This window comes from Echiichthys vipera (assembly GCF_963691815.1).
Source record: "Echiichthys vipera genome assembly, chromosome: 7".
Classification (NCBI taxonomy): domain Eukaryota; kingdom Metazoa; phylum Chordata; class Actinopteri; order Perciformes; family Trachinidae; genus Echiichthys; species Echiichthys vipera.
This window is the reverse complement of record NC_139832.1, coordinates 21,822,666-21,845,311: the sequence shown is the minus strand read 5'-3', so window position 1 is coordinate 21,845,311 and position 22,646 is coordinate 21,822,666. Positions and strand designations below refer to the sequence as shown.

General features: G+C 41.4%; 1 protein-coding gene across 2 annotated transcripts in view; it reads right to left on the bottom strand.

Annotated features, from left to right (window-relative positions):
- abcc8 (ATP-binding cassette, sub-family C (CFTR/MRP), member 8) overlaps positions 1–22,646 on the bottom strand; it is a gene marked incomplete at both ends in the record, with an annotated part of 59,184 nt that overhangs the window by 779 nt on the left and 35,759 nt on the right. For both annotated transcript variants that reach the window (XM_083916740.1, XM_083916741.1), the window contains 20 exons: positions 79–141; positions 885–1,018; positions 2,729–2,832; positions 3,405–3,513; positions 3,627–3,705; positions 3,814–3,944; positions 5,215–5,335; positions 6,256–6,369; positions 6,781–6,883; positions 6,980–7,072; positions 8,141–8,368; positions 8,877–9,043; positions 12,313–12,560; positions 14,958–15,054; positions 15,259–15,384; positions 15,685–15,822; positions 16,845–16,925; positions 17,261–17,345; positions 20,965–21,063; positions 21,447–21,485. In XM_083916740.1, coding sequence (XP_083772866.1) covers positions 79–141; positions 885–1,018; positions 2,729–2,832; positions 3,405–3,513; positions 3,627–3,705; positions 3,814–3,944; positions 5,215–5,335; positions 6,256–6,369; positions 6,781–6,883; positions 6,980–7,072; positions 8,141–8,368; positions 8,877–9,043; positions 12,313–12,560; positions 14,958–15,054; positions 15,259–15,384; positions 15,685–15,822; positions 16,845–16,925; positions 17,261–17,345; positions 20,965–21,063; positions 21,447–21,485 — 2,359 coding nt within the window. The remainder of the gene's footprint in view (positions 1–78; positions 142–884; positions 1,019–2,728; positions 2,833–3,404; positions 3,514–3,626; positions 3,706–3,813; positions 3,945–5,214; positions 5,336–6,255; positions 6,370–6,780; positions 6,884–6,979; positions 7,073–8,140; positions 8,369–8,876; positions 9,044–12,312; positions 12,561–14,957; positions 15,055–15,258; positions 15,385–15,684; positions 15,823–16,844; positions 16,926–17,260; positions 17,346–20,964; positions 21,064–21,446; positions 21,486–22,646) is intronic.

Genomic DNA, 22,646 nt, shown 5'->3' with positions numbered 1-22,646 from the left:
CTCTCAGGGAAATGGGAGAGCTGTAAACCCCTGGTGTGTGTGTGTGTGTGTGTGTGTGTGGGGGGGGGGGGTACTCACTGCTATAGTAACTACTGTGCGGTCAGCAAAGGCAGTCATCACCACTTTCTGCAGGATGCTCTCCTGTGAGGACAGGGGCAGAGGGAGGGGAAGTTGACTTCAATCGAGGACAAACACAAAAGTACACATGGGAGAAAAGAAAGAGACATCCGTGCGGCTAAACCCTGTTGAAGCTTATTTTTTAAACTTTCACATCTCTTGTTCCTCATCTTGATGTGCCTGACTGAACGCTCGACCGCGTTTACCTCGGGGGCAGTGCAGCTGCTAGAAATGTCGCTCTTTGTGATCGATCATTCAGAGGAGAGGGTCTTAAGTAAGAACGTTGACCCCCTCAGGCTCAGAGTATTTTCCCTCCGTTTCATTCATTGGTTCTGCCTCATGCAAACCTCCTCCACTCCAGCTTTCTTTTTATCTTCCTCTTTTTTTCAAAATGCATCTGTTAAAGGTGCTATCCGGGACCCAACTTTGATTAGAACACACTGTCACTCCCATAATGACAGATACTAACAGCTAACAACTAAAACTAAACTGATATCAACATTTTCTATTAATGTTCAGCTGAGACTCATAAAATTCAAATGTTCTATCTATAACTTTAAACTTCAGATATATGTCGATACATTTTTAGATGATAAAAGGTCAAAACACAGACTGGGTCTCTGGGCTAAGTGGCTTTCTCTTTGTTTCGTAGATGAAAATGACGTACAGTGTTCTGGTAGCCAAAACAAACATGCACGCACACACACACACACACACACACACACACACGCATGCAAGCACGCACACACACACACACACACACACACCGTTGCCATGTCGATGGACGCAGTGGCTTCGTCCATGATGAGGATGCTGCTCTTTCTGACGAAAGCTCTGGCGAGACAGAAGAGCTGTCTCTGACCCTGACTGAAGTTTTCTCCTCCCTCTGTCACCATGGCATCTGAAGGGGGAAAATATATACCAAAAAAAACCCATAAAATACATAAATATGAAAACATTTTCAGTATAAAGATGTACAGACTTTAAATGGCTGCTTTAGACTTAGACTTTAGGCTTATTCGTTTCCATTCATATCATCAAGTCGTAGTAAATTAACTGCTCTCCAGTGATGTGCCAGTTTCCCCTTTTGGCATTTTCATCTCTATTGACCAGTTAAATAGTACAGAGTAAGTCAGGAACCAAGGGGTAAGGAGAAAGGTTGAACCACTGTATTTGCAGGTTTATATAAATATATATATATAAATATAAAATAATAAAAATGCCCTGCATTAACATAGACTCCCTGCAGTTAACTGTGGTCTGCTACCTTATATACGTAATTTTACTTGAAATTAAAGGGCCATTGAAAATTAACCCCTGGGCTACAGATCAATATCTTAGTTAAAATTTGACTCCAATGAACACAAACCAAAGCAGTGAGTGGCTGAGTTTCAACATGACACACACCATCGCACATACATTTGTCACATCAAATGAAGCAGAAATACATCAGGTGACACGAGCCTTGGCAGTTCATTATTCCAGCAGAGTAGTCAGGGGTCTCTGTTGTTTTTATAAAGAAGTGTATTGGATGACAGAGTTAGAAATCACTGAGTGGTAAACTGTAAACCGACGGCAGCTAAAATAAGACACCGTGCAGAGGAGGGGAGGCCCAACGCATCAGCATACCAAGCATTCATGGTGTATGTAGGTTAAGTCACTTGAAGAGGAGCACAGGGCTCAGCTAATATCTGATCTGATGGTGAGACTGCTGCACTCTACGACTATCAGGGCTCCTGTGTCAGAGCTCGACGTGAAGTGATCTAAGAATAAAAGTGTGCAGGATCGGAGCAGCTACACGCAGACAGCAGCTCAGACGGAGTTAAAAGATTCATGTGTTCTGATACAGCTGCCTGATCTTTGTGATGAAACACTGGAGCAGCTGACAGGTGACCACAGAGAAGGAGTGACTGATATACTGTACACATCATTGGCAGTTGATGTTTATAATATACTGCATCTTTTGCACATCACAACTTTGCCTTGACATAATCTGTAGGCTACAGTATACCCTCAGAGCCTTGGTTTGGGTATATGCTAACATCAGCATGCTAACATGGAAACAATGATGTTAGAAATAAAGTTCATTTTTACCATCTTAGTTTAGCAAATGCTAATTAGCATTAAACAGCTGAGGCTGATGGGAATGCTCTTTGCAGGTCTTCGATCATGAATTGAAGCGGCGGCGGAGAGTTAGTAACATAATGTTATTGATTGAGTATTGATTAGATTAATATGGAATAGGGTTAGAAGTAAATAAACATGATGCTTCTTCACAATCTTTTTGGGACAAAACTTGCTAACGTATGTTGTACATATTTACAGCTTTTCTAGTTTTTTCTTTGTTGTTTTTTTTAACATATATTTACAGCATGTTTAGGTAAAAATAAAGTTCAATTCAATCCAATGCAATTCAATAAAAATGAGCTCCTGAGGGACCAAAAATGCCTATCATGGCAATCCAACAAATAGTTTTTGAGATATTTTAGACCAAAGTGAGGGACTGATTGAGGAACAGGCCGACATTAGTATCCCCATAGCCATGCTTCCAGGCTGGCTAGAAAAGAAGAAACTTCAGGGAGAGACACACACACACACACATTTTTCTCACCCAGGCCTCCTGGAAGTGATTTAACAACAGGCTTCAACTGAGCGATCTCCAGAGCTTCCCAGAGCATCTCATCTGTAGCTTTCATCTCTGGGTCCAGGTTAAACCTACACACACACACACACACACACAGAGTTTTTTTTAACATTAACATAAGATCAAATGTCATTCTGATCTTTCTAGCTCTTATTTATTTGAAGTAGTGTGGCTTATGACTAACGAACATTTCAATAAATGACAGTCAACTTGAGCTATATTCACACCACATTCATTTGTTGACCTATTTGAGCGGTCTCCTCTGCACTGCTGACACATCAAGCATGTAACATGTATTATAATTTTACATGATCTGGCTGACTGAAATATTTCAAAACTACAGTCTAACAGCATCACACAGCTTCCTGAAACTTCTCCTCGTCCGCTCTTTTCCAACATGACAAAGCTTTTATGGTCACTGCCGCTGAAATCTAAAAATAAACCCTCTTCGGTGGAGCTTTAAAAGGAATATCCTCTTATCTTCGAACCCTCAGGTCTACTCTTGTTTCAGATAAGTGTAGTGAAGTGTCATGTTCCTGGAAATGTTCTGCGTTGTCTTCCTTCCAGCGAAACTCGATTATCGACAAATCTAAACCGAGTCGTCCTGCTGGTTAAACTGATGGTGAGGTGAAGTGCATCGTACCGGATGGCACCGCTGAACAAGAAGGGGTCTTGCAGAATGATGGACAAGCGAGACCTGAGGGTCTGCAGGGGCAGCTTGGCGATGTCGATGTCATCGATCACAATCCTCCCTGTGAAAGAAAAAAACAAATCGCACGCAAACACATCACACGTGCAGCAGACTACATTACGAGAGCAGCAATGTTATTTCTTACTATGAGTTAAATGTAAGAGTTTACTGTACCCTCAAACATGTCCACCATGCGGAAGAAGGCCAAGGAGAAGGAGGATTTACCACTGCCTGTCCTGCCACAGATCCCCACCTGAAACCAAACAAGTCAGAATCATCATTATCACCGATATTCAATCGTTCGTTTATCATATTTTGCGATCTTTGTGTTTTGTTTCACAGGTTTACATAGTTAGCCTACCTTCTGCCCAGGGTTGATGTGCGCGTTGACATTTTTGAGGACGGGCTTCAACGTGGCATCGTATCGGACGCTCAGATTCTGGATCTTGATCTCTCCCTCTCGGGGCCAGCCGTCAGGGACCTGAGACACAGCTGAGACACACACAGAAACATCAGTGGATTCTAGTTTTCATCTTTTTTTTTACTCCTCATAATGGTTGATATTTGTTACCACTACATTTGTGATCATTGGAGCTTGGTTAAGATCTTTTTAAAGATTGCTTAAACCAAACCACACTGGAATCATGCATGTAGTGGATTACTAGGGGCCACTTTATTAGGCACACCTTGCTAGTACAGGGTTGGAAAACCCTTTTCCCTTCAGGACTGCCTTGATACTGTACTTTGTGGCATACATTCAACGAGGTGCTGGAAACTTTCCTCAGAGATTTTGGTCCGTATTGATGTGATGGCGTCGTGCAGATCCACCACATCCCAGAATGCCCTATTGCACATGTGTCAAACTGATCCAGTAAAGGGCCCCTGCCCTTTTGGATTGAGATGTGGTGACTGTGGAGGCCATTTGAGCACAGTGCACGTATTGCCATGTTTAAGAAACCAGTCTGAGATGTTTTGAGCTATGTGACATGCTGTTTTATCCTGCTGGCCGATGAACAAACTGTGGTCATAAAGACACCGTCAGCAGCAATACTCAGATAAGCTGTGGTGTTTAAACAGGCTGTTGATACAAAGTAATGGATCATTTCTTTCATGTTGTTTATGCCAAATTCCGACCCGTCACCGTACCATCTGAGTGTTGCAGCAGAAACCAAGACTCATCAGAGCAGCAATGTTTTCCAATCTTCTGTTATCCAGAGCCTGTGCCAACTGTAGCCACATTCTTGTTCCTAGCCTACCAGTGGCACCTGGTGTGCTGCTCTGCTTCAAGGTTCCATATGCTGTGTGTTCAGAGATGCTCCTCTGCATACCTCGAGTCATTAAAGCATTTTCACCCAAAGTACTACCGCTCACTAGATGTTTTTTCTTTTTTGGATTATTCTCTGTAAACACTAGAGATGGTTGTGTGTGAAAATCCCTATAAATCATCATTTTAAATATGTGATAAAACAAAATATGCCACATTCTCCATTCTTCTGTTTTGAACTAGCAGATCGTCATGAACATGTCTACATGCCTAAATACATTGGGTTGTTGCCATGTGTGGGATAAAGTATGAGCATTACGATACCCCTTTGGTTGACAATGATTAATGTGGAGTAGATGTAATCTAACCCCATCCTCCTGAGTGAGGAAGAAATCACGAAAACCTCAGACAAGAAACCGGATATGATTTTTTTTTTTGTGCAACTGTTGAAAGATGGTTTAATTTAAGAGGGAACTGAGACTGTGTTGCTTCACTCACTGAGAAGTCCCTCGTAATTCTCTGGTTCAGTTTTGAGCAGGCCGATAATCCTCTTGACTGAGCCAAGCTGTACTTCCATGTCTGCCAGGTTACGCACCATCCAGTTCATGTAGTTGGATACCTGATACAAGGAAGGAGGAGGAGGAGGAGGAGGAGGAGTACATACAAGTTGGGTTAAATGTCACCGTAGACACACACTTCATTAGCTCTGTGACGCATTTGTCAGGTAGTCCAATGTTTTTGTGCAACAGATAAGATCTAGAAGAATTTTCTCAAAATTTAATTCTACAGTTTATCTGAAATTGTTATAATCAACAAAGATTTGAGACACATGGATTTCCACTGGATATAAATGAGATATAGAGAAAGAAGAAAGTTTTACAAACATCTTGTAATATGTAGTTTATTTAAATACATTACCCATTTCTAAATAAGAACAAATGAGAACAGATTTTTTTCATTATGACATTTAAAGGTAGTTGTATATTTTGCTGCAAGAAAAAGAAAATGCTAATTAGCCCTATGATCCATCCCAAGATGTTCTCTATATGAATCTCACCATCTGCCTCCCACAAGTATGTAAAAGACAAGAAATGGTTAAACTACAGTGTTTATGTTACAAGTGATATTTTCAAAAATTTACATTTTTCGCCCATATATATGTATATGTTTTTATTATTCAATATAATGAGATAAATTCTTCTTCTTCTTCATAATAATAATAATAATAATAATAATAATAATAATAATAATAGTAATAATTACCAAACTGCGACAATTTCACAACTTTAACCGTATGTTTTAAAACTAAGACCACAGTGGGTCATATAGAGGTATGTATGACTAAAAAATATAATTAAATACACTAACGGCAGAACAAAACATTTTATTCTAAACTGGGAAATGAATATTAAATGTTTGGAAAGGTTTGGTAATTATGTTCACTACAGTATGTACAATTCAGAGCTAGAACGTGTAAAACCAACTATATTGTCCTTATAAAGTGAGGGAAAACTAGCTATAAAAGACACAAAGTCTCACCATGAGTGCATACGTCAGTCCCAGCCCCACCAGACCGGTGGACAGGTGGTTATAAAGAGAGTTAGTGATGGAGGCTACAGCTGCCACCAACACCACACAGGCTCCAATATACTCCTGCAGATAGACACAGTGTTAACTTTACAGCAAGACGATCATGCTCTTAAGGCCAATAAAATAAAAAAAGGTCCACCATCACAGATCTCTTATTGTCACACGAAAAAGCCAATACGCTTTGTGTTTCCTGCGCACATGAATCCATAAACATCTGAAGGTTTTTTTCTCTTCTGCTGCAGTGAAACATTAAAGCCAAATGAGCTGTGCGCCGCATGTAGCCGATAATTAAAACAGCACATGAACATACTGTAGAATGTGATGCTATTAAAGCAATGGAAAATTCTGTTTTTCAGGATCCCAACAGAGGGAGCCAGCAACATCAACAAAAATGTGCACCAGCTGCTGCCTGACAAACAGTAAACAGGACTGATGTGAATGTCAAAGCACTGAACAGGGGATTATCATCATTACCATGCGGACCTCCAGCCAACGGTTGGCTGCTGTGAGGAAGAGAGATGCGATGTTGTTGGCGTCAGTGAACTGCAGTAACCTCTGTCTGAACCTGGGCTCATATCTGCCGAAGGAAAAAGACACGTCTCATTTATGATGTACAGTAATCCTCTGCTGATATTGCTAGTTCAGTAAAGACAGCTGGACCTGTGACAATTACCTGAGGGCTCTTATTGTGGTGAGACCTTCCACTGTCTCAGAGAAGTGGCACAGTAAAGGGAGCTGGGTGCTGTCTTCCAACTGCTGCAGGTCCCTGACCAGAAGACAGAGGACACAGTGGAGAGGGAAATATCAACTGAAGCAAAGTTCAAATAATATCAAAGATCGTGCACTTGGAGTGGGGATGTCTGGTTTACCGGATGTGCACATGGATGGATGATGAGACAATGGGCCCCTGGGCACAGACATGTAAGAGGCCCCCTACACTGTCTACGTAGGAACAAGACACCCAAATCCAAAGACTCTTTTAGTTGTTTTGTAGTCATTTTGGGTCTCTTTGTGGTCTTTGTGAACTTTTATGTAGTTTTATGTTGTTTCTCATTGTGGTCACGTTTACGTCTTTCTTGTTTTGAGTCTCAGTGATTGTTTTACATCTTTTTTTTTAGTCATTTAGCATCTTTTTGTGGTGGTTTTGCATCTAATTTTACACATTTTATGTTTCTATGTCTTTGTTTTGTTTCTCTCTGTGGTTATTTTACATCTATTTTTATTTATTTTGCGTGTTGTCATCAGTTTTTGTCTCAATGTGGTCATTTTGTGTCTATTTTCAGATTTACCATCTCTTCGTGGTAGTTTGCATTCAACGTTGTGTATACATGGTCATTTAGCATTTCTTTAGCCCTATCCGGACGGGATTAGTGTTACGTGGGGACATGGGCTAAAATAGTTTTACCTCAGGACATCTGTAATATAAATGGCCGATTCGCACAGATATACAGAAATACCGGTCTTCTACCAGAGGTGGGAGGGGTTAGACGATTTACGCACATCACCTCCCTGTCGCCATGTGCATGCTACCGAGCTTCCTGATATCACAAAACTAACTAAACATGAAACAGAATTGATTATCTAAAAAAAGTGATAAGAGTGCCTCTTCATATATGATATGTGAAAATATCATATATCATTTATCATAAAAATATGTGAAAACTCCATATTTTGACGGGATATGATGGAATATTTACATACATTTTTACAGAGGGTCCTGTTCATAAGGGAATAGTTTTACCTGAGGTAGGACATTCTCCGTAATATTTACTGACATGGTGCAATTAGATAGGACTAAAATCTCTGGTAAAAATCTCCATCTCGCCGGACTCACCTGGAGGCCACCCGGAAGTATTTCTGGATGAAGTAGCAGGCGATGGCCAGCGGCAGCAGGGCAATGAGGAATACGGGGGTCACGTAGGAGATGACGCCCAGAGCGGACACACATAGAAGGGTGGAGCGGGAGAGGCACTCCAGAGTGGTGGGGATGTGCTGGTCGATTGTGTTTGTGTCTGTGGAAAACCTGTTGAGGATGCTGCCGAGCGGAGTTGTTTCAAACAGCCTGGAGGGATGAAAACGTTTCATTTCATTTAACAATCTAATCTGATTAATCATTTCATTTCAAAACGGCTACATTTTCCCAGATTACATTCGCCCTAAAATCCTTAGAGACCATAATTACATTTTAAAGATGTCCACATGTTGACAATAAGACAACATTAATCTGTTCAGGCGTGCTGTGCAGTCAGCTGGTTGAATGAATTATTTCATGTGAAACACTTTTGTTTATTTAGCTGTGTAAATGAGTGCATATACAGTAAAATGCAGGTGTGTTGTGCGCATGGAAGTGATGTCTCCTAGGTTTTGTGTAAGGAAAGCAGATGGTGCTCTGAGTAATGGGGCGAAAAAATGCTTTTAACTGAGTTTCCTCTATTAAATGATCTGTTTCAGCGCACACACACACCAACACACACACCAACACACACACACACACACACACACACACACACACACACACACACACACACACACACACACACACACACACACACACACACACACACACACACCTCATGGGGGCCAGGATGATCTTGTTGAGCAGGTCGTGGTGGAGCTCCTTGGCCACTTTGAGGCCGGTCCACTCCACAGCCACAGAGGTGGCCAGACACAGGACGATACACAGGCAGCACAGCACGCTGAACACTGATAGATACCACGAGTGACTGAAGGCACAGCCCTGCGAAGAGAGAGAGAGAGACATGACTGTAACTCTGGGTGTGTGTGTTTTAGAAAGTGAGAGAGAGCAGGGGTTTGCTTGTACTCTGAGGTTGGTTGTCTAATGTGACAAAAGCCATTCAAATGGTTAAACTTTTGTTTAGAGATATAGGTGTCTCTATTTCCCCCTCAATTTGCCCCCTACTGTATGTCTAAATTCTGTTTCTAACCTTGTTTTAGTTTGTAAGTATCCATACATGTTTAATTTGGATTAAATAGGTCAAAACTCAGTTAAAAATCTATTTAAATCAGGGCATTGATGTCACGTTGTCACCTTTTATCTTAGCTTGACATGCATTTTATTTTGGCAGTGTTCATGTGAAGCACTGGAACAAATCTGAGTATCCTCGACACAGACTGTCCCTGAGATCACAAGCCCCCAGCAGAGCCTGAGATACAGAACATTCAATAAACGTGAACCACAGTCTCCACCCCACACCCAATTTTAACCATAGAGGCGGCTGGAGAGATGGAGGGAGGTGATGAAGGCGAGAGGAGCAGTGTGTTCGGTGGAGCAAGCAGTATTGGTAGATTATATGGAGTAACTACATGGAGGTGATGCATTGTGGACTTGGATGATTGGACACTAAAGAGAAATGTGGCTATAAATCCCCTCTCTTTTTGCCTGAACGATAACTTTTGAAAATGAATTTTAAAGCAATAATTTAATGTTTAATGTGAAGATATAGTGGAGTAACGGTGTCTTGAGTCAAGAGTCAAGTCTCTCTGTGTGTGCCGAATCACAGTTTCTCTGTTGGCATGTTAGTGCCAGTGTGAAAAAAACCCCGGGATATCACAGAAAGTGGAACAGTCTGTGAGAGCCATGTGGAGGCAACCCCAACACACTTATTTCAGTATTTGGAGTACAGCTCCTTAGAGGAATGAAGCTTTTAATAGAATGCACTTCAGATGTACAGTATACTACAGTATTAAGTCGTGTCAAATCAATAAGCCTCAGAGGGCTTTACGTTCTGTATGGCACGTCTATGGTTAGACTTCCCTGGAATCCATTATATCAAACAATTATTTCATTTATGATGTGAAACTATGAATTTGCATTTTAGTAAAGTAAAATTCTTAAAACAGTAAAATTCTCACTAAATCTGGTATTCCTAACTAATAAAAGAAAACACACATGAATCTAGATGTAAAGTTACGTCACAACCAACATTGTATTACTCACAAAATGATTGACAGGTGATTTGAAACACCAGACCGTTTCAGTATTAGCAGATTGTTGTTTTGTTTACGACTTCAACATTTGGCTGGTGGACACAATTATTACTCTAAATTTAGAGCTTAAATGCTTCAATTGTGGATGTAAAAAAAGGAAAAAGGCACTTCAGTTGCTCATATAAATACAGACTTATCCCCACCAGAAACATAAAGAATTTCCACTTATGTAATCCTCTTTCAGTTCCTTTATTTCCAGACTCTAAAAGAGACAGAAACTCTGCAAATTAACTGTCGACTTTAAGTGAAGTGAGTATTTGTTTCTGCCTGTGCTGTCAGGCAGCGGCCAGGCACTTACATGCAGTGTCAGTAATGTGCCAGAGTTGTGTTTGATAGTAGAACAGGACTTCTGAGTGTCCCCCCATGGATTAATCTACAGCACACCGCAGATTAGATAAACCTGGCAAAAACACACCCGACCTCAGCCAAACATGCCCTTGGCTTTCAAGTGACAATCTGCTCTTCAGTATACATTCAGTGTGTGTGTGTGTGTGTGTGTGTGTGTGTGTGTGTGTGTGTGTGTGTGTGTGTGTGTGTGTGTGTGTGTGTGTGTGTGTGTGTGTGTGTGTGTGTGTGTGTGTGTGAAAGAATTGGATGAGAGATGACTGCACTCCCCGTTTCAACAGGAGGACACAGTGTCACCTCCCAGTCTTTAGCCTCTGTGTGACTGTTCGAAATGTGACTTGGCTTTGCAACTCATAGAACGGACACACAAGCAAAACAAAGACACACACACACACACACACACGCACACACACGCACATACACGCACACACACGCACACACACGCACACACACGCACACACACACACACACACACACACACACACACACACACACACACACACACACACACACACACACACACACACACACATACACACACACACACACACATACACAAATTGTTAATAATAGAGCAGCAACACTGGTCCTGAAACATGATGCCAACAGCCGGTGAACGGTGCAGCTTAACCTTCGCCAGTATTGATATTGTATTTCTGAGGTCGAGTGTGTGTGCAACACTTTCTTTCACATTCTCTGAATATGTGTGTTTTCTGCGTGCTTGTGTGAGTGAGTGCCTGTTAGAGAATATATTTAGGAAGAGGTCGCTGACAGACTGAACAATGATCAAGAAGTTTACGTATGTGACAAACTGTCCGTCACTCACATACACACATGCCTCTATCGTCATATTATTTTAGCTCATATCAGTCATGACTAAAAGCCTAAGAGAACATTTCTGCAGGTATTTCCACCAATCTACATGAAATGAACCATCTTTACATTTCCTAGCAGCCCTTTCTCTGAGACTCCATCAATGCATTTTTGTTGTCTCGAGCATGCAGATGAGTTCAGCTAGAGTTGCTTCAGGGTGCATTAGTGAACACTCCATCTGGAGCTGGCAGTGTCTGTGTTGATGTTTCAGGTCAGCTCCACTCAACTGAGACTCAGGAGATTTAGTGAGAAAACTGTTATGTAATTTAATTCCAGAATGGTCTCAGAGAGTGTTCGTTTTAAAAGGGCTGAAACCCTTATTTTCATAACCCAAATGAAAGTGCTTGTGTAGTCCTACCAACAGTCAAAACCTAAAGATATAGTTTACTATCACATGTTACAAGTTTCACAACTTTTGACCTCTAAACCTCTCAATTCGTCTTTTTTTAAAATATATTTTTAAGAACCAAAGATGTAAAAACAATCCAATATTTCACAAAAGTGCAGAGATATAATTAGAATTTAAATGTGTGTTGTAAAACCTAGCTTTTCCTCTTCTTCACTATTCCAATAATCATCAAATGAAGAAATAAACAAAGTCAATCTTCACTGAAAAGCTACAAGTAGAAAAGTGTGTGCCTTTTTTGAATGACATAAAAGATAGATTTATGCCCCCCTTAGGCAGTGACAATCAAGCAGGAACAACTTTGACCCTAAAAACAGAGAGGCCACATAACAATAAATCACCTCCATCAAAAACTGTGCCCTCCAGCCACTCACCTGAGCGATGGTACAGTTACGAGTTGTTGCTACAATTTTGGCTGTGATGACGTGCGACGTCCAGTGTGCCAGCCAGTAGTCAATGGCAACCATGAGGGTGTGTTTGAGGAGCTGTGACAGGAGGAGCAGGCTGAGCAGGAGGACCCCGGCGGAGGACAGGTAGGTGCCACAGGAGTGCCAGGGGATGGTGGCACGCTGACGCATTCCCTGCGACAGGTTGTCGTCATCGTCACTCTCTACAGATTCCTCTGGGATCAAGACAGAGATGAGTTAGAGAGAGTGTGAGATTTAATCAGGTTAATATATTGCATTTTATACCGTTAATATGTGACTGTGCCTTTACATATTTTACATAAAAGACTATTTCTGCATTTAACTGTGTTCTCCTCTGCTGTGACTCTCTGACATTTCTAATATTCCTCTTCCTACTCTACTCTACTTCTCCCAAGATATTCCATTGTCTTCTTTTTCTATCTTTGTCCTCTATTCTGACACAATTCTCAGATTTTGTCCTCCTGTGTCTGTCTCAAGAACCACTACAGGAAGAGAAGAGGAAAAAAATAACAGAAAGAGAGCCAAAGCAGTGGAGTAACCACAGAGAAAGTATGTTACAGGCTACAGCACCTATATTTATGTTCTTCAACACCAAGCAAATGCTCATTCCCATGAAAGGTGGGTTTTTCATATAGGAACCATGAAACACTGACTGAGGTTGCCGCAAGCTTTGGAGCATGAAGCTGCACGTGGGAGTCTACAAGATGGTGGCAGAGAGGAAGCAGGACAGTAGAAGAGCAAAAGAAATGACTGGCAGGACGTATCAGTCGACTGCTACCATCATCTACTGTGCAATCATGCTGGTATTGAGGAGGTTTAGAATAGCAGGGGGTTGATGAAAAAGTGGGGAAAAGTGAGAAAAAGAAACTGATGGATAATGAGATTCTAAGATGACGGGAGAAGCTGACACGACTGCGGTTTGCTTGCAGCGTCACAATGCCACAGACGTCTCTGTCCATGCTCTCTGGCCCAAACCTGTTTGATCAAACATGGGTGCAACACCTGATGCCGGAGCCATCGCACAAGTCCACTCAGGGGTGCCACCAGCACACGGGAGACAACACAGAACACAGATAAAGAGTATAGCCACTGCGCCTTAGCCCCTACCACTGCATATTCAACAGCAGAGACACATAAAGGATCATTTTCAGTGTTTAACCACAGCAGGAGGCTGCGAGAGGGAAGGTGGTGTCATATCTGTTTGCTGAGAAAGTCTTTGAGAAGCCAAGGCATGAGACACCAGACCCAGTAGAAGGATTTAACACCCATGCAATGTTTGCTTTTACATAGGATAGAAGAAAGAAAGAACAAGGGACAAGAATGATACGTGGATTTCTAGTCATTGAAATCATTGCAAACATTTTATGTTATCAAGTGTTAGCATTAAAAACAAACCAATGATCATGAATTTTAAAGGTTCCATATAATGCTAATTCTCAGGGTCATACTCACATTTTGGGTTTCCACTAGAATATGTTTCCATGCTTTAATGTTGTTTAACACATTGTTTTTCTCATTCTGTCTGTATAAAAATACACAGACAAACTTGATGCAGACAGTGAATAGCTCATCTCATCATTACTCACTCATCTTCAACCGCTTATCTGGGGTCGGGTCACGGGGGCAGCAGCTCTAGCAGTGTACCCCAAACTTCCCTTTCCCGGGCCACATTAACCAGCTCTAACTTGGGGATCCCGAGGCGTTCCCAGGCCAGTGTGGAGATATAATCTCTCCACTTAGCCCTGGGTCTTCCCCGAGGCCTCCTCCCAGCTGGAGGCCTGGAACACCTCCCTGGGGAGGCGCCCAGGGGGCATCCTTACTAGATGCCCGAACCACCTCAATTGGCTCCTTTCAACGCAAAGGAGCAGCGGCTCTACTCCGAGTTCCTCACAGATGGCTGAACTTCTCACCCTATCTCTAAGGGAGACTCCAGCCACCCTCCTGAGAAAACCCCTTTCGGCCGCTTGTACCCACGACCTCGTTCTTTCAGTTATGATAGTGAATAACTGACAATGATAACAGCCAATGAGAGGTGCTGTAATTGACGTATCATGCGCATGTGTCAATAAAGTTTCTATTCCAGTTTGAGCAAGACTGATGGCCTACTGTGTTTTTATTCCTCCAGAATTATGTTTTCGGTCCAGCACTGGTAGGCACGCAAGAATCGCTGCACAATTCAATTCTGCCAACACACCTTCTGTTTTAGCGCCTGTCTCTTTAAGCCCCATTTCTACCTGTATATAGTAAAGTTGTGACATCACAACTGTACAGGAGTCTTGACGGCCTGTTCAAACAGTTTCTGAATAAGGGCTGTGTGTAACTCTTTAGCTTGAGCCTTTTGATACTTTCATAGTATTTACGTAGCACCTTGGCCTGCTTTATAATATATAAAAAAAATGGAAATCTCACTTTAACTATATGGGACCTTTAATGTGATGTAAGAGCAAATAGACACGAAAGGAGAAGGGACATTATCCCTCACCTTTATCATCATCAGTATCTACACACATTATAATCAGCTGAAATCAAAAAAGGACTTACTGCAAACATAAACACATGTAATCAAGCTGTTGTTTCTTGTGACCTCTCACCTTCCTCATCCTCTTCGGTCCTGATGGCGTCTCTGGAGTACATGGCCCTACGCAGGTTCTTCCTCTCCAAATCTGTCATACTCGCCGCGTTCGTCTCCTGGAGGACACATAAAGAAAATCATGAGATTCTCCCCACAACACTAAAGACTTTAGTCTGGTGAGACATTTAACCGTCCATCCAAGCAGCACTGGATTGTTTGCACCTCTCCCGAATCTAAAAACTGTTAAATTAACATAAAGCAAAGATTTAAGGTTGTTAGGACTCATTAGCACTTTGAATCCAGTCCAGTCATTCAATCACCGTCTCAAACTCCTGGTCCTGTCTGTGCATCAGGGTTTTCCACTGCTCAAAGAGTTCTGGCTCAGAGTTCTGGATGTCTTTCAGAGTCCCTTCAGCCTGGATAGTGCCGTCTTTCATGGCAATGATCTATTTAAAAAAAATACGAGCACACAAAAGCAGAGAAGAGGAGAAGATATGCAATCATTAGTATTAGCTGTTTTAGTATTATGCACTCTGGGATCTTTGTGAGATAAAATGTCTGCATTCACAATGAAACAAATCAATAATGCAACATCACAAATGGGCATTTAATGTGACTATTAAAGTGTAAAAGAGTCTGTAAATATACCGTTCATCCAGGTGGTTAAGATAATAGCTGCAAATATCTCTGCATGCACGCACGCACGCACGCGCACACACACACACACACACACACACAGGTCTTACCCAGTCTGCATGTGGTAGATACTGCAGTTTGTGTGTGACCAACACCACCGTCCTCTTCTCCTCTTTCAGGAACTTGAGGATGCCGTCCTGCATCAGATGGTCACTCAGATGAATGTCTAAGGCAGAGAATGGGTCATCCTATAACAAAAGACATAAACAGATGTTAATAATTAAAGTCATTAGTAAGTATAAGTATTTCTTTATAACATTAATAATTTACAACTTAATAAGCAACAATCAAAGTCTGTAAATGAACCTCCCTTCGTTGTTATTTTAAGAGTTTGTACTCAAGAAGTCAGCTTCATCAGGGCTGCGCGGGTTTGCTTTGATTAGATTGGACTGACAGTGGTGCACAGAAACACATGACTTTGATTGATGGTTTCAGTCATTTTTCAAACAAAAACGCCCCAAATTCATTGGTTACATCCTTTCAGATTTGAGGCTTTTTTTTTTTATGACATCGGGCTATAACGTCAAAAACGAACAATTATTTACACTGTTCAAGAACCTGTTGACCATTTTCTAATTTATTAGTTGTTTGGTGAATGGTGAAAAACATCGATCAGTGTTTCCCAAAGCCCAAGATGGCGTAAACTAGAAAATACTCCCATTTAAGAAGCTGGAAACAAAGAATTTTGACTTTTATTCTTAAACAAGTACTTACATTTAATAGTTGACAACTAATTTATCTCTATACAGATCAAATATGACATTAAATTTAGTTTTTGACAGCTTTAGACTTCAGTCAGACAAAAAAGAGACTATCATTTTTAACATTTCAAAGACTAAACGATTAATTGAGAAAATAATCGGCAGATCCGTTAGTAATGAAGCCCTGGTTACAAACATGAGTGATTATCAATAACTGAGAGGCAGTTAAATCACTGCGGCAGGAACTGGCCTTTTCAAACTGTCAGTGGAAAGTTGCATTGAGATTTTCAGCCCTTGCAGCTAAGCTTAAGAGAGTGTGCTGCTATTTTTGTCACGTAGGAAGGCATTGGGAATAGAATCACATCTGAGACTTTGGTGAAGCTTCAAAAAACAACTTTTCACTGTGACTATTTATAGACTGTCTGCTAACAAGGCTAATTTAAAGGTGCAATGCGACAACAGAAATCGTTTGTTTGATCAAAGCTGCGTGTGTGAAGACAAGGACTCACCAGAAAGACCACATGGGTCTGTTGGTACAAGGCTCTGGCTACGCTGATGCGCTGTTTCTGCCCCCCTGACAGGATGATACCCTGCACCAGAGGGAAGAAAACTTGAAACTAGAAGGTTGTAATACAAAGAGGGTTACATCCTTAAAATGTGTCTGACACACGCTCCCCAGAGTAACCGCGGTTTGTTTCCTGCATTACTCGTGCATGAAGAAATCCAACATGACAGTGCTTTGGCTGAACAAGGTCAGTCCAGCTCCTTCCACACAAATGTCAAATCCTGGCTGCACATTAATGATGACAAATGATTCTTCAGTACAGTGGGAGCCACAGTGGGGGCTATTATACATCCAGAACTGGAATATAAAAGGCCACATTTCAAATAAAATCATTAAAAAAGATGTCACTGTGATACTGACCCGCTCCCCAATCTCTGTCTGGTCCCCCTGTGGAAGGATGTCGATGTCAGGCTGAAGAGAGCAGGCCTCGATGACAGCATTGTACCTGATGGGCATAAACGGAGGCAGAATACAGATGAGTACAGAGAGCAGCTGCTAATACCAGCCAGAAGGAAACTTTGGGCTCGTTATTAACCTCTTTAGGGTGACAGTCGAGACAGAAAATTCATTTGAATGCTACATATACCGTATGTTATATACCGTATGTGTGTATCTTTGTTGCTTCTGTTGACATGTATGCATAACACAACCCATACAGTTCTGAACAGAGTCACAATATGAAAACAAATAAATTACTTTCAGAAGCCACTGTGGTTTAACTTGAAAGATTTTGCCTTGAGCACTGAATCAGACTCGCTTCAACACACGGGCAGACACAGAATAAAGAGATTAGAGGCAGATTCATAGAGCACAAAGACAGAGTGGGAACAAAGTGCAGTCGATCATGTTCAGATTTAGATTAATTGCATGTTAAAATGTATCGTCATTTATGTCAATTCCATTTAGAACTACCCACATCACAGTCTTTAAACTGCAGTAGAAACAAAGCCACACTCAGTTGGACATGACAGGTTGATAGTGCTGTTGCTGGAGCTATGAGAACATGGTGACCTAAAAGTATGGGGTTACAGGCAAGAAAAGGTTGATTAATATTAATGAAGTTGGATATTCTTGGTCTGAATATAATAAATCACAAAGGTACATGCATGGATTTATGAATCCATAGTGCCAAATGACAATGAATATTTCAAATAAAAGAACTAGCCAAATCTTTTGGAGGACAGTGTCTGAGCAAGTCTCTCAGATGCATGGCTACAGTTCACAGTACGTATTAAATGCACCTTAACCCAAAAGCCTGCACTGGAAAAGGAGTTCATAGAAAAATATTGTATTAATGTGGCAATGAACTTATAATTATAAAATAAATGTTGATTCCACAATGTAATGGCTTTAGTACAAGGACTGCATTTGATTGGTTCCCTGCAAGCGCTGCATACGAAGCTCCGGGAGAGTGTACCTATGTTCCCGGGTCCTATGTTCCCTGCTTTGTATACAACTTTGGAACTTTGGACCTTTTTTTAAAAAAAGGTTGCGATGTTCCCCGCTGTTCAGAGAAAGGGTCCTTTGTTCACGGGCCTGTTATTTTTCCCGAAATCAGTGCTGAATTCCCCCGCCAATAGGACTATGTAGACCATGATGTAGACCCTAACACTACCCGCTAACCCTGACCCAGCCTTAACCCCTAACCCTAACAAAATGCTGACGGGGATCATTGGACCCGGGGAACATAGGGATGAGCCCAAGCTCCGGTAGGCCTCAGACGCCCAGGAAATTAAAGGCTATCGTTATTCTTCTTATCAATACAAAAGGGTGTTTTAACTTTGCCTTTATTGTAGCACAAAATTGGGGTTTCTAGTTTAAAGTGGTTGTTTCTTGCTTTGGACAGTAGTCAGGCTGCTAGCAGTAGGCTAGTCATCTTTCTAACAATATAAACAAGTAACCAATCGTCAGTCAGACTTGGTCTACTTCTTCATATGAAAATTATCAGATAGAAAATATGTTATCACTGTTTCCGTTTGTTTGGGAAAAAAGGCAGTGTGTCCTGTGTATTTGTTACGTAGCTCTAATGTTCAGTTTACAACCGTGCTAGCAGCTTTGTGAGTCTGTACTTAGCATGCTTACAAGCTCACAATGAAAATGCTGACATGCTAATGTTTAGTAGGTATAATGTTTGCCATGTTCACATCTTAGTTTAGCGTGTTAGCATGCTACAAGCAGACTATTTTGCTTGTTGACTAAAAATATAATGTGACATAAAAAGATTTAAATAAAGCCAAGCTATAAACACGGTCACACATAAAGGCAAAGCTGTAACTCCAAAGACAGAAATGATGTGGCAGGTGCAGACAAAATATACAAATTATTAACTTTAAAAGTTGAATAATGTGTGCTCCAACCGATTGCACATAATGCCTGCAAAAGCATGACTGACGCAGAAATGAATGTAGGTGCTAACAGCTTTCACCCCCAAAGCATTTTTTTTAAACACCTGGTGCTACAGCCCGAGAGTGAGTAAGGTCCTCAGGATATTACCAGAAAATAAACTGACAGCAGAACAGGATGGGGGGAGAAAGAGAGAGAGAGATGTTTGAAGAGAAAGACAAAGGAGACAGTGAGGAGAGGCAGCAAAGGTTGTCTCTACAATAACACACACAGCGGTCCATTAGACCCAGAGCAAGTCCAGCCACAAACATAAATCCAAGCAACTGACCTGGCGGAAAGACAATTTGTTGTTAGGATGAAAATTGTGAGTGTCAGTAAAAGAGGACGTGTACACACATGTTCTCTTTTACTGATAACCGTGAAGCGTGCGTTTGTGTTCATGCAGGTGAAAACAGCATGCTGCTGAGCCAGGAGTGAAACTGTAGACACTCTGCACAGCGATAAGACACCTTGAGCCCAGACAAATCCTGGCTCGAAGAGTCTCACTGTTAACACAGGTTATTTAGGAAGTCAACAACTTGCTTTTTTTAAATAACACAAACTATTGACTAAATCAGGCATTAACCTATTGAATTTACCAGTGGCCTCAGGGAGCAGGAAGATTACTGGCTCTATTTGGCTTAACATCTTGGCCTGACAACACATCGATTACTCTGTTACAATGAACAACTCTGAATGTCATTTTAAACGGTGTTCTTAGACAGCTAGTTTTACTGCCATGATTGGTGTCACCGTGACAGCACTCAAGCACCAAAGTGAAGTTCAGTAATAGATGTAAGGAAGACAGCTTACACACAGTGGTTACTAATGATAGAGTACAGTGTGAAAGGTTCTGTTCAATGTGGAGCACACCATCAGTTTGCACTGAAACTAGGATGTTGAAATGCAACCTGGACAAACCTACTACGTAATGCACTCCATCTATCTATCTATCTACCTAGTTACAACTAATGCAACATCTCATCTCATCTTCATCCGCTTATCCGGTGTTGGGTCGCAACTAATGCAACAGTCGGCCAATAAATCTGTCCTTTATAAAGGTTATAATGTTCAGTTTTTGCTGAGACCGTTTAAGAGGAGTTTATGACTTTATGGTCATGGTGCAGTATGTGGTTCTGTTGGAATGTGAACTAAGAAGTATTTCTGATATTTAGTTTACCACACTGATACTGTATCAATGGAAGTAGACTGAATGGACCTGAACTGAGTGAATTTGACGGGCTGTTTGTCACCTGTTCATCATGAAGAAAAGGTGTCTAGCAGCTCTTATTTTTTAGCATGAAGAACTGAACTGAAATGTCTTTTTACTCCTCTGCTGCCCTTTCCTTCATTAGAACTTTCCTCACTTTTGTGTGTGCATAATGAATTAAATGCATTTCTGGTTGTTGTGTGCTGGGGGCTTTTACAATGCCAGCCAATCCAAACCAGCCAAAGAATTGCAATGTATGTGGTTTCCCCATTTATCTCCTCTAATCTCTTGTCATCCCTTTACTTTTTACGATTTAAATAAAATAAAATCATAAAATGCCCAAGAAATCTCAGGTTAAATATGTTTTCACTACTTGTAACATGCTCTCATCAACCTACCTATCAGCAGCACCTGTGGAGAAGCTCCAGACAACAGACATAACTTTTGGTTTGGTGCAGGTATGATGTCTCACCTGGGTTTGATCATGGGCATCTCAAAGGTGATGTTCTCCACCAGTGTCGCGTTCAACAGCCAGGGCTTCTGGGAAGCGTAGGCCACAGCGCCTCTCTTCCTACCAGAGGTTTTAAGACACATACAGATGTGTCAAACCATCAGTTCACTCTGTTTAAATTTGACTTCTAAATAAAGTGTCGCACAGAGGTTAAGAAAATCTCTGGACCACAGGGACTCCTCGACCTCAGAAGCTGGTGATGCGTAATCAAAACCAGTCCATAAACAACTGGTCCAGAGATCATTAGAGACTGTGGTGTATTTGCCAAGTCAATATGAGGCTGAGGGTTGGGAGTAAATCTGTGAGCAGAGGGAATATCTTGTTCCTCTTAATATGCAGAATATTTCTAGATAAGCATGGCAATTGCTGTTTGGCTCTGCTGATAATGTGATGCGTCTCCATGGAGACCGCCTGGCGTGTGGCATGCTGTTGTCTGAGCTCACCTGATTTCTCCGTCACCTGCTGCATCTCTGTCTGTGGGACTGCAGAGAAAATGTCAGACACAAAAAAAAAACATGAAATAAGCAATACTGTTGCCTCTGAGATGAGCAGATTATTGACTCCTCTTTCATCCTGTAATGATTAACAGAAAGCAAACATACTAACCCGGATACTATTCCCTCACTATGGCAATCATGTCGCTGCTCAGCAGGCCAACCACTGCCCTACATGAACACATCTATCATTAGCTGTGATCTTATCCTTCCTAAAAATAACACCCAACCACCCCAACCCCCTCCCAATATTTCTTCCTGTAATTTGCTGATATGGAAATAAACATCAACCCCTTTGGACTCTAACATATTCAGTTCCCAGAGGATCTGATTCCTCAGTCTGAGATTAGGACGTCAACACAGGGTCTGTGGCTGGTGGGATGTTTGTTGCTGTTTACTGGTATCCTGTTCATCTAGTGTATGTCTGCCGCTGTACAGTAAGCTGGGCTATAACTTATAGAGGCAGGGTGTTTGAGGTGAGAAAAGAAGGATTTGTGTGTACTTCAGAACATGTTAGAAACATGCAGACTTATCAAATAAACAGAAAGATTGATCTGACTTTTTATTTGTAGTGAGGTGCCAGAACTTGAACCATGTGGTGAATATTTAAAGGGACTGCTGATGACAAATAAAATCATTTCGATTGTCTGATTAGTGCAGGGAAATTCAGTTCAATGAAATTAGTTGATTTCTTCCCTCTTGATTTTCACTGGCTTGTATGTTTTTGAGCAAACCCCTTTCATCCTGAGAGGAGACAAAGACTTACTAAGATGGACTGGGGGTTGAGGTGACATACAAACAAGACTGTCCCAAATATAAGTTTTTAAGCTTCTGTACAAATCAACAGCGAATATCCGGATATCTGTTGGTGGCGGCCGGAGAGGGCCATTGATGGTGAGCAGCATGAACTGGGAAGAAAACAGTCAGCACCGCAGCAGAGCGCACTGGCATCACACACAGCCGATGAATGTGTTTACTTCATTAAACTGCCTTAGAAACGGTACCAGGCTGTTACACTATAACAACACAAACCTTTTACACACATCAGACTGATCATTTATACGTGTCTTAGCCAGACATTTCTCCTTTCTCAGCTGAGATGGATGACACAGCTCTGCAGTGTTTCAGCACTTACACTGTATAAATTAG